Below are 11,234 nucleotides of genomic sequence, written 5' to 3' on the forward strand. Positions count from 1 at the left end.
ATGAAATATCATCTACAATTATGTATATAAATTAAAATTAATTGTGATTAAAGTTGGCGATAACGCGTTGATGCAAACAGCTGAAAATGCTGAAACGTGCAAATTGCTCTACACCACATGCCACATTAATTATCTAACTTTCTGTTCGGTTTTTTATTTAACTATGAATATAAAACCACAGATAAAAATGAAAAGTTAACAAAACGATGATCGAATACTTCGATATCCTTACAACGTTCTAGAAATTTCTGCTTTGTATTTCTTATTGATGTATCTATACCATCTTCCGAGATCTCAAGTGTGTCACGCAGGAGATTAACTTAATCTTATTTCTAAGAGCTAAGAAAACTAGATAATAATAAACATAAATTGTAAGTTTGGATCGTAAAAATCATTTACTTATATTTTTAGCGAAGAATCCTTGACTCGTGTCAGGAATGCTCTTTCTGACGGAGGAACAAAAAAAACGGATTTAATATAAGTATGTAACCCTCTATTTATTTGTAAATATATGTTTTTATTATAGAATAAATCAAGTAATTTAAAACCATAGGAATATAAGCCCCTTATGCATAAACATTCTGTTGTCCATTTATTCATGCGTTGCATACAAATTGGTATGCTAACAACCACGCTTATAAACTTCAACGTTATAATCGTACAAAAGAATGAATGATATTGAATGAAAGCTTCGTGAAATAAAGAGACAATTGATAAACCTAATTAATACATATTTCTTGTAGACTGTATAATTGGTACTTGGTTTTTTGGGACGAATATGGAAGATCTTTGTCTATCTAACAAAGGTATTTTTTTAATCTATATATTTTTTAAGATTTTATTTTATTTTATTTTTTGTAACATATATTGCTGAAATTACCAGGCGATATTAATATTTTAGTAAGAAGTTTTGCTTTTTTCGTTTTTTATATACCTACATATATAATATATTAATTTTATTTGCTTATATATATTTGTACATATTTACATAAGTTAAAATCAATAATATACAATCGCTTTTCAAACATATCAAGTCTCAGTAATAGCAATAACAATACACGAAATAAACTAGAAATAATAATCTAATTTAACTAATTTTCAAATTAAAAGCATAACTCAACTTTCTCTTTACGTGTTAAAGCAATTTAAATGATATTATATTTAAAAAAAAGAATTCTCGAGAAAGTTATTTTATTGATGCTTATCGAATTGTTGAAATTACTTAAACACGTTTAAATTGCCTTTAATGTCGTTTTAAAGGCATTAAAATGATATGTGTTGTAAGTGTTGGGTAGCGTAATCCGTTACAGATCGCTTAAAGATAGTATTCTATTTACCATAAACATTTCACTGTATTGAGTGTAATATATTTTATATATTTGTGTTGGTCACCACTGCCCATATATATTGTAGCTGTAAGTAATGTTAATCGTTCCTTAATTAATAATAGTTACACTGGGTCACTCACCTTTGAAACCGGAACACAACACAAACCCCTAACAAAATACTAGAAGTATTTTTTTGTGTTGCGTATTAAAAAAATGTATAATAAAAATAGAGATATGGAGTGTACCGTATATTAACTTAAAGCTACAATAGCGAATACAATATCGGGTAATGAGAAACTCTCGTGGAAAGATCGGAATGAGTCATATTTATTGGTAGCCAATTGAGCAACATCAACAGCGTACATATATCAACCTCTTAACCAGCAATGGAAGATGTACAGGCTCTTATTTACTTATTCGCTATTAGTAACCAGTCAGACAGATAAACGTACCTTTATAAATCTTGTTATAAATACTTGAAATGAATCGAGATGGTCCAGTGGTTAGTACTTACGATAATTTCGCATTCGAACCCAGGCCAACAGCACTAAATTTAAATAAAACTAGTTATAACGAATTAAAACCAGTTATAACTAGTTTTATTTAAATGTGTAATAATCGCGAAAATTTAAGACAGCACTAAATTTTCATGTGTTTAATTTGTGTTTATCATTCATGCATGCAATGAAAACCTGCATATGTCTAAATACAACGAAATTATGCCACATGAGAATCCACCAAATCGTATAGAGTAGCGTGGTGTAATACGCTTCTAAATTTTTCTTCAAAGGAAGAGGTTACCTTAGCTCAGTAGTGGGAAATATACAGGCTGTTACTAATATTATATCTATTATACTTCACAATGCAATTTTATTGCAAACTGTCATATAATACTGATTGCGCTATTCTTATAGTATATTTACATTAACTGTATTGTTTCTTGGAATACATAGAAGTTTATTAACATTATCTGAAATACCAATGTATCTTAATTGAATAGTACAATTTTTGTTTAATCTCATGGAAAAAAAAACTTCCTGAGGAAGCCTACATATACCTATGTGTCAGTTGAGTATTTGAATGTGTGTGTAACCGGCATTGAAACAGCGTAGTGAACTAAAGCGTTGGGACATTTACAGGCTGCTACTTTAACGATCATTACTGTCGCCTGAAATACAGATTAACCTAGCTCAGAGACGAGTTTCGATTGTATCTTTATAAATTATGTGTCCTGTTTTCATAACTTAGTTTATTTTCTTATTTTAACTTTTAAGATTTATGTGAAGCTTGTTTTAAAGAAAATTTATATTTTCAATAAAAATAGTAATCGTAGGTAAAAGCAGCCCGTAGTTTCAATTGGGCTTTAGGGGTCCATCGTCATTGCTAACAGAGATATAATAATAATAAGAATAATAAAAATGCTTTATTGTTAACCATTTCTTACATCTTACAATAGTGCAGCCCTGACTTCTGAACTAGTGTTAACCGTGTGTCAGAAGTCAGTTCCTTCCCAACGTTATTACAATTCTAAAAGGTATTACAATAAGTTCTTAAGACTAATTACTATTATTTTAATTAATAAATTTAAAATTAATTAATTAATTAAAATATAAAAAATGGGTTCAGTAGTTTGGCCGTAAAAGAAAACGAATTTACTAACGGACAGACTTACATTCGCATTTGTAATATTAGTTTATAAGGAGTTGAGTATTCATTGTTGAAGGATGAAATTCGTCTACGTGTTTACGAACTAAACAGCGAAACGATCAAAACACTTCCAACTCTCCTCCTCTTTCGGGAATAATCTGCCAAGCAATGGAACTATTATAGATATTCAGAAGTCAGAAGTCATAACATTAATAATAAACTTAAAAAATAAATAAAACCGACTTCAAATGCGTAAACACAAAAAAAAAAAACTAAAAATTAAAAAGTTCATCCCCAATTTTCCACTCTTGGGGGTTGTTTTTTATTATTATTAAATTTAAATGGGACCACTCTTGAGGTATTACCTATACGCCGAAAAAAGATTTGTTCAAATCGGTTCATAATTGGCGGAGTTATCGCGTAACAAACACAGAAAATAAACATACGGGTCGAATTGAGAACCTCCTCCTTTTTTTGAAGTCGGTCGAAAAGCAAGTCAGTGACATTTAACGCCTCGTCACTTAAGCCGACAGTCACGGCTCTAATCAGCAAATAATCGCTAATACACCTTAATACCTTTATTTAATCAACAAGGGTATTGAACAACGATCTACACTTTCACCAATAAACGTTATTGCATCACGTGCCAGGAAACAGAACTCGTTGTGATTGGATTATATTCGTGTATATTTTTTGTGTGATTTAATATTGTCCATTGTTTTTTTTTTTATCTATTTTCGATGCGAATAGTTATCGTTAAATGTGATATTGATGATAATACAATACGGTTTCGTGTGAAGCAAATTAATCGTCTACGACGCTGCTTGGATATCTTTCCGTGTGTCAAACGACTGGAAAATGCATAAATAAATTATATTAATATTTAGTGTTCGTTTTTTTAATACTTCCCAATCGTCGTGTGTTGTACCGCTAAGCAATACTCAATTACTCAGCATTGTTGAGTCCCAGTTTGATAAGCCACTACACAAGCGTAGAGGGCAATCATGTCCTTATGTTAATGTAAGTTCTCAATGTTGGTAGAACGTTGGAAAAGTTGATGAGGTTGTCAGCATGTAAATCGATCGGATATTATAATGAAGTTATTCATTATATTTGATATTATAAATAATTAAAATTAATGGTATTTTTGTTAATATTATCAAAAACATTAATATTTTTATAATTGAATAACTCAAGGTACTTAAATTGTTATTCACGAATAAACGTAAAATGAACCAACGCGTGCTGATTTGGTGCTCCGACGAACATGGAAGTAAGGAGATACAGACTTAGAACTCGTTATCACGAACAAAAGAATTATTACGCATTGTCAGGACCTTGAAACGACCGTACACGAAATAGACAAGTATGTATTCTTCATCACTTATACGTTAATAGTTTCTATCCGTCACTTGATCCGGGTGTGAGGGGGGTTTTTTTGTCAGTTCTTATTTTTTTTTACTGTTTTGTCTTAAATTTATCTGTGGTAAACTTCATTGACTATTCAGGCGTTCTGATTTTCTTAATGAGGAGGCTCAACTGATGGTAAGTGCATTCCCGGCTTTTAAGAAATGATTCCGCTTATTTCTTGAAGGTTCCCAAGTCGTATTTGTATCAACTAAAAATGTTATTTAATTAAATAGTGCTGTCTCCTTCTTTTTAATGTTAAATCAAACACGGCAGAGGGAAAGAGAGAAATCAGTGTTCGACTAATCACCCGCTATACAACCTCCACAATTTACAGTAAGGCCAGTTATAATTAAACTACTTATTAAAATAACATTACAAAAGTTGTTATACGGTTTTTGAAGGCGATTGAAATGAATGTATAATACATACATCATATTTAATAGATATCATTATTTGCTGATGTTCGAAAAAAACTAAAAAAACGTAAAAGATCTATACCTATATATATAATATTATAAATTTGAAAGTAACTCTCTGTCTGTCTGTCGCTCTTTCACTACCAAACAGCTGAACTGATTTTGATGAAATTTGGTATGAAGCAAATTCGAACTTTAAGGAATGACATAGGCTACTTTTTGTCGAGTACCTGACAACCAACTCCCAAACGCGAACGAAGCCGAGAGCGACAACTAGTATTATATAATCCAATCGAGTTAAGTAAATATCAAGTAGCGACCCAAAAATACCCAAAAATCTAAATATTTTCTTATCGAGTAGGCTTTCATGAACACTTTGGAAACGTCATATCACAGGGTTATATTTTACGTACATCTGGCTGCATTTAATCGCACAATGTGTGTATCTTATAAACAATATACAGGAAGTTTAGGATGATCTTCGAAGTATGCTTAGCGTAACACAAACTAAAATGCTGTTTTAGTTACTAACCAAAACAAATATTTCATGTACTAGCATCGAATCGGTTTTATATAACAAGTTTGCGTATGTTATGAATAAGACTTATTCCCCTATATGTTAGAAATGTGATAAGGTCGAAGATGTACCTATATTATATTGTTGTGGTATGTATCCGGAACGAACTATAACGTAAATATATATTTATGTCTCATGGTTTTACAGAAATCGGCATTATATCGTGATTAAACTGCGTCCTGAATAATAAGAAAAAACTTGTAAAACTCAATTTGAGGATCAGGTGCTCCAGTTTTCAGATAAAGGAAGACCTATAGAGCGTCATATTACAATGTTATTAACAGTTAATCAAGAATCTTCTTTAGAGTTTTTTAGGATACATTAGAGAGGACATACGTGCTACCGTAGGATGAATATTATTACCAAATCAGTACAAATCTGTATTGTAAAAATGATTTATGCTTACATGATTAGTGATATAATCGATTTAATTTCGTAATAAATATGAAAAACGTGTAAGCGTTGCCTGCGAACGACCTTGTTAACGACGTAATAATTACACTATCATCGCATTCACGGTCACACACCATTGAGATCGTTATCATATCAATTGTAATACTATAGTACTCTAGAATAGTAATATAAATAACTCACGTCTGTAAATTTATTTTCTGTCTCGCACAACCACTCTATGGAACCCGCTTTCATTTGGACTTTGGAAACATTATTATAAAAAGAGCATATCTCGTCTTTCCTTAAAGGCCGCCTCATCGAGCCGACGCCGAAGCATCAACATCGTCAAGCCGTCAGTTACTGCAGATTCTATGAGTGATTATCACTTTCTATCAGATGAGCCTCCTACTCTTTTTCCCAACTATGACATAATCAAAAGAAACAAGATGTATTGAATATATAAGCCAGTAACATATCATCAGCAATTTTTTGTCCACTGATGGACATAGGTCTTTGCTACAGGAAGTTAGCAGATCATTTCGTCAACAATTTTTTTTAAGGTAAAAACGCCAGAACTATTTCTAAAAACTATCAGGAACTATAGAACTCTTCTGCATGCTAACAGAACTCACATTTAATTGTGATCTGCTGGACAATCTGCTAAGTTCACACGCATAACTGCACGCCACTGTGGTCTTTCTCCGGCTACTCGCATCCAACTCCTGCCGGCCGCCTTGCGTAAATATAAAGAAAGCTAAAATGCTCAGAGACCAATCGCTTCGCAATCATATAGACAGGTTACATTGCAATGATTTAGAGACTGATAGTAATTCGAACCGTCTATCTATACTACCGTGTATAGCTCGAGTCAAGAGCGTTATGTTCAACTACTATGTATGTATGTATGTATGTAACTATGTACTTCACTCGTGCTGAAATCGACCTACGAGTTTTAATGTTTTAATTCTTATAGTCCATGTTTCACTATTTCAGACTCCATCGCATTGTTTTACAGTGAGTTTCGTATTGAATCAGATTAACTCTAGTGACACACTTTTATTTATAATTCCGAAACAAAATAATAATAAATTGATAAACAATCAAATGCCGTTTTGTCAATTTTTGAGAACTATCTACTACATATGATAATATTAAAATAATGACATATTACTGAATGCAAATGTATGTATTCACGGTACGTATACCGAAATAACATTTTTTACAATGTTTTTCCTTCGGTATGTTTGTTCCGACTAATCTCTGGAACGGCTGGGCCAATTTTGACAAAAATTTCACTGGCAGAAAGCTGATGTAACAAGGAGTAACTTAGACTACAACAATAACTTTTTTGTTAAATTTAAAACGGAATGTCGTTTAAACTTTGTCATTCAGTAATTTTGTGGTAAATACACATTGCAAACTCTCGTCAATTTACAAAATATAAACAAACTATGGATAATATTCGTAGTAGAATTTATTTTTGTTTTTTCAATATAGAGAATAAATCCAAGTACAGTCAGTTAGTAATCGCAGATAAAAGTGTATTCTCAGAAGTCGGTCGAATGCGCATGCGCAAAAAACATATGTTAAATAGTAAATAATTATATAACTCATTACTTCTATTGTCTTGCAACTGTTCCAATTCGAAATTCAAATGTTTTTTTTTACGGTTGGTTATATTAAAGCAAATTCACACTATAATTTGTATATAGAATAGCTTGAATGTCGTAACTCCTATCTATACTTTATACTTAATATAAATATGAAAGTAACTCAATCTGTCTGTCTGTATGTCGCACTTTCACGACCAAACCAATGATCTGAATTTGATGAAATTGAATATGGAGGAATCTTGATCTCCATGGAAGGACATAGGGATTTTTTTAGTCCTACACATGACAACGAACCCCTAAGACGCGAGCGAAACCGAGGGCCATAACTAGTACATAATATAACGGATTAGCTCTACATGGTTTTACGTGAGTTATCAATCAATGGATTTAAAAATGCAATCATTTTTTATTTTCTAATCTATCAGTTATATACGAAATATTAGTACGTTCATACAATCATACTCACACTCATTTCAGTTGATACTCGACACTAATTTAAGAATAAATACTACACATACATTACGTACCACGATCTTATGATACTTAAGCATTTTTTAGAACATACTTATTACTAATATACTTTGCTTCTTTTAAATAGTAATAACAAACTTTTTATATTAACGAACGTAGGATATGCCGCAATTATGATCTTTTTATAGAAATGTCAACCGAAGGGGTTAATATGAAATCAATAAGGGCAAGCTGGCAACAATAAGACAGGTGATGACATGTGACACGTCGCTTCCTTATTACGTAAACTATTCACCAACGTGAAAATAATTTTAGTAAAAAAAAAACAATGTATAGTAGAATTAAAAACGTGAAACATGAAGATGGGTCATCAGAAAGTTCCTGTGAAACGTTACATAAAAACGTTGCACTGAAATCCTTATAACCTGTTGTTAACTCTCATCTCACGCAATATATATTTTTTTTTTAGATTCTCAAAAATTAATTAACTAATATTACATTGCAAAAGTTTTTACATGGAAATTTAACTTCAGAGTTTTTAATCTGTATTAATTACACTATGAGCTGTTTCACGTTATTCAATTTATCGGAATACACATTTTTGATAAGACAATTTCAGTAATTACGTTCGACATATTGGATTATGTCACCAGTTAATATTTTATTCAAACACCATTTAAAAAAATAGGATTCTGGTCAAATATATTTTCATCCAAAATTACCTAATTTTATGTTAGACTCACAATTTTGTAAATAGCTAAGTGCAGTTATATTGGCGCATCACTAACATCCTAAAATAAACTGGGACTCACCATCATCATAGAAGTGTGCATCGTTTCAGCTCTGTCCCATCCCACGGAAATCGAACCTGGGACCCGCTGGTTACATCATAACCGCCAAAATAACTCCTGCCGACACAACGTCGATCAACAAACACAAGGCTGCACTAACTAGTTTAACACAAATTAAAACAAGAGAAACTAAAACAAATTAAAAAAAAAACAAGTCACGATTTTCCGGTCATTTAACGCCGTTTACAGTTCAAAAGTGTCACTATCAAAACAATTTTATAAAGTTTGTAAATACGATGTCGCTTACGGAACAAACCATCGACACTTCTGCCTCCTTACAAAACACTGCACTGACTGAGGCGACTGTCCATCCAACGCACAAGCGACAGCGAACCTTGTAAATACTACCTCATGTATCTCTCACGCACTCGTACCATGCGTTGTAACGTAAAACGGAAAGAGACAGATATATTTCCTTTTTTGTGTAATTAAAACTGCAATTCGCTGCAATCTAATGTTAATGCGATAAAGTTCCAAAAGTTCAGCTAACTCTATTATTGAATGAGAGATTTATGTCAGTTAATACGTTTGCAATTAGAACACTGTCGGTATAAGTGGCAAGATGTATTTTTGGATATTACAGCGATATATCAAAATAATGGAATACGTTATGAATTATTTGCATCTCTGGATTAATTCTAACTGGTTTATTGCTAACTAGCGTTTCAACTGTTTTCGTTAAAACCTCTTTGCTCTACCTAAATCACAGATAAAAAATGAGTATTAATATATCTAAATTTAAATAGTAGGACATAGAATATAAAATTTTGATACATTTTGCGTAAATATTTTACTAGTTACTATTTATTTTATACAACTCAGTTCAAACACAAGAAGGAAAAATGAAAAAAAATCTTTTGTCTAACATAGAACAATTCAACATTCTAAATTTAATCGATTTATCAAATATTTTTTGGTATTTTATTTTTTAATTAAAATAAACTTAGTAACGAAACCTCATTAACGAAATAAAGCCTCTACTTAGATATAGAAGTTGCTTATTATTATCAATTTATGTAATAAATGATTTGAAATAAAAATGAAAACGTGACGATCACAAAATTTATAAAATTTACCGTAATTACGGTACTCACAATGATATTTATATGAATTATTAACACGAGTCGGTAAATACTATTGTATTACAAAGTTTGTTCGAGAGTTTCGAAAGAAAAAGAATTTCTGAGAAACTTACGAAGCAAACACGAATGTGTTTACACAAAACTTATTCCTTACATGTTACTTAAGAAGATTTTATAAATATACCAAAAGTTTTGTCCGTGCGGAATAAACTACATTGTTATTTATTTAATACATTAATGCATATAAATATATACATATATAATACGTGATGGATGTAAAAACCATCTGTCTAACTGTTAGCTAAAGTAGGAATCACAAAAAACTTTTTATAATACATACGTTCATTCATAATATATTTAATATTAGTCGTTATTTCAATAACGATCTCTCTCTCTCCGGTCCAGCGCCTAAACTCTCTCGAGTCGAGTCAGATTACCGTCCAATCGGATTACGACAGTGAAAGGAATGCACCTATGAGCCCTTGTGGCGCCCGAGTGCATCCAGTACCCTGGCGCCCTAAAGTAGGAGCGGGGTCAAAATGATATACTCACTTATTCATGGTATAGTTAGTTTTTCCAACGGAAACTTGGGTGCGAGTAGGGCAATTTTAAAGGATACTGGGAAGCAAGAAGCGTTTTTAGGAATAAAGGTGTGAAGTGGGGTTTTGACATGGTCTGATTATCCTCCTTAAGGGATGAATGGTATTTGTCGTCAACCTTACCAAAAAATCTACTTATTCCTAACGGGAGTGGGCGGGAATGTGATCATTTCGTACGAGTATGACGAAAAAGTTATTGTGCAGAGAAGGTAATCACGCAGCTTGTGGGGGCGCGACTTGCTGCCGCGCGTCCGGCATTAGCCGTAACACAGGCTCTTTAAGAACGCCAGTGCCGCGCGCGACGTTGCTTTGGAGGTGTCTCGAAGGGCACTCAGTGTCCCTTAGACCAGGAAGTGCCCGTGTGCTCTCACCCTGCGCGAAAGGTAAAGCCTCTGTATAAAAACAAATATAATAATGGTTAAAATTACAGTAATTAGTTCTCCTAAAGTTGTCGAAACATATATAAAAACATAATAATAATTATTATAATATTTAAAGTTTATACGGATCGAAACAGCCTTTTATTTAGTACTAGATACTAAAAGTACAACTTACAACATTTCGAAAGTAAGATAAATCGTAGTTCTATATGTTCATAAAGATAGTTCAGGTTTTCTAAAACATTTGAATTTCAGTAAATTGTAAAAGTTCCAGACAAAAGAGAAAAGTATTTTTTATTTGATACATATACATAATATACTCTATTGATTATTATTACTCTCTTAATTAATTAATCAGGAAATGTCAGAAACTATAACACCTACAAACTACAAATTTGGCAGGTAGGTTCTTCAGAGAGTGTAGAGATCCGCTAACAACGGAAACTTCTCCCCTAAGGGGGTAAAAC

The 11,234-nt window shown here is 32.1% G+C and overlaps 1 protein-coding gene across 1 annotated transcript in view; it reads right to left on the reverse strand.

The window, feature by feature from the left end:
* Positions 1 to 9,014, reverse strand: part of LOC124536029 (probable serine/threonine-protein kinase DDB_G0282963) — a 118,669-nt gene extending 109,655 nt beyond the window's left edge. The window contains exon 1 of the mRNA XM_047112422.1: positions 8,668 to 9,014. Within this exon, the coding sequence (XP_046968378.1) occupies positions 8,668 to 8,688 (21 nt within the window). The 5' untranslated portion in view covers positions 8,689 to 9,014. The remainder of the gene's footprint in view (positions 1 to 8,667) is intronic.
* Between the last annotated feature and the right edge of the window lie 2,220 nt (positions 9,015 to 11,234).

This window comes from Vanessa cardui, chromosome 16 (genome assembly GCF_905220365.1).
Source record: "Vanessa cardui chromosome 16, ilVanCard2.1, whole genome shotgun sequence".
NCBI classification, from domain to species: domain Eukaryota; kingdom Metazoa; phylum Arthropoda; class Insecta; order Lepidoptera; family Nymphalidae; genus Vanessa; species Vanessa cardui.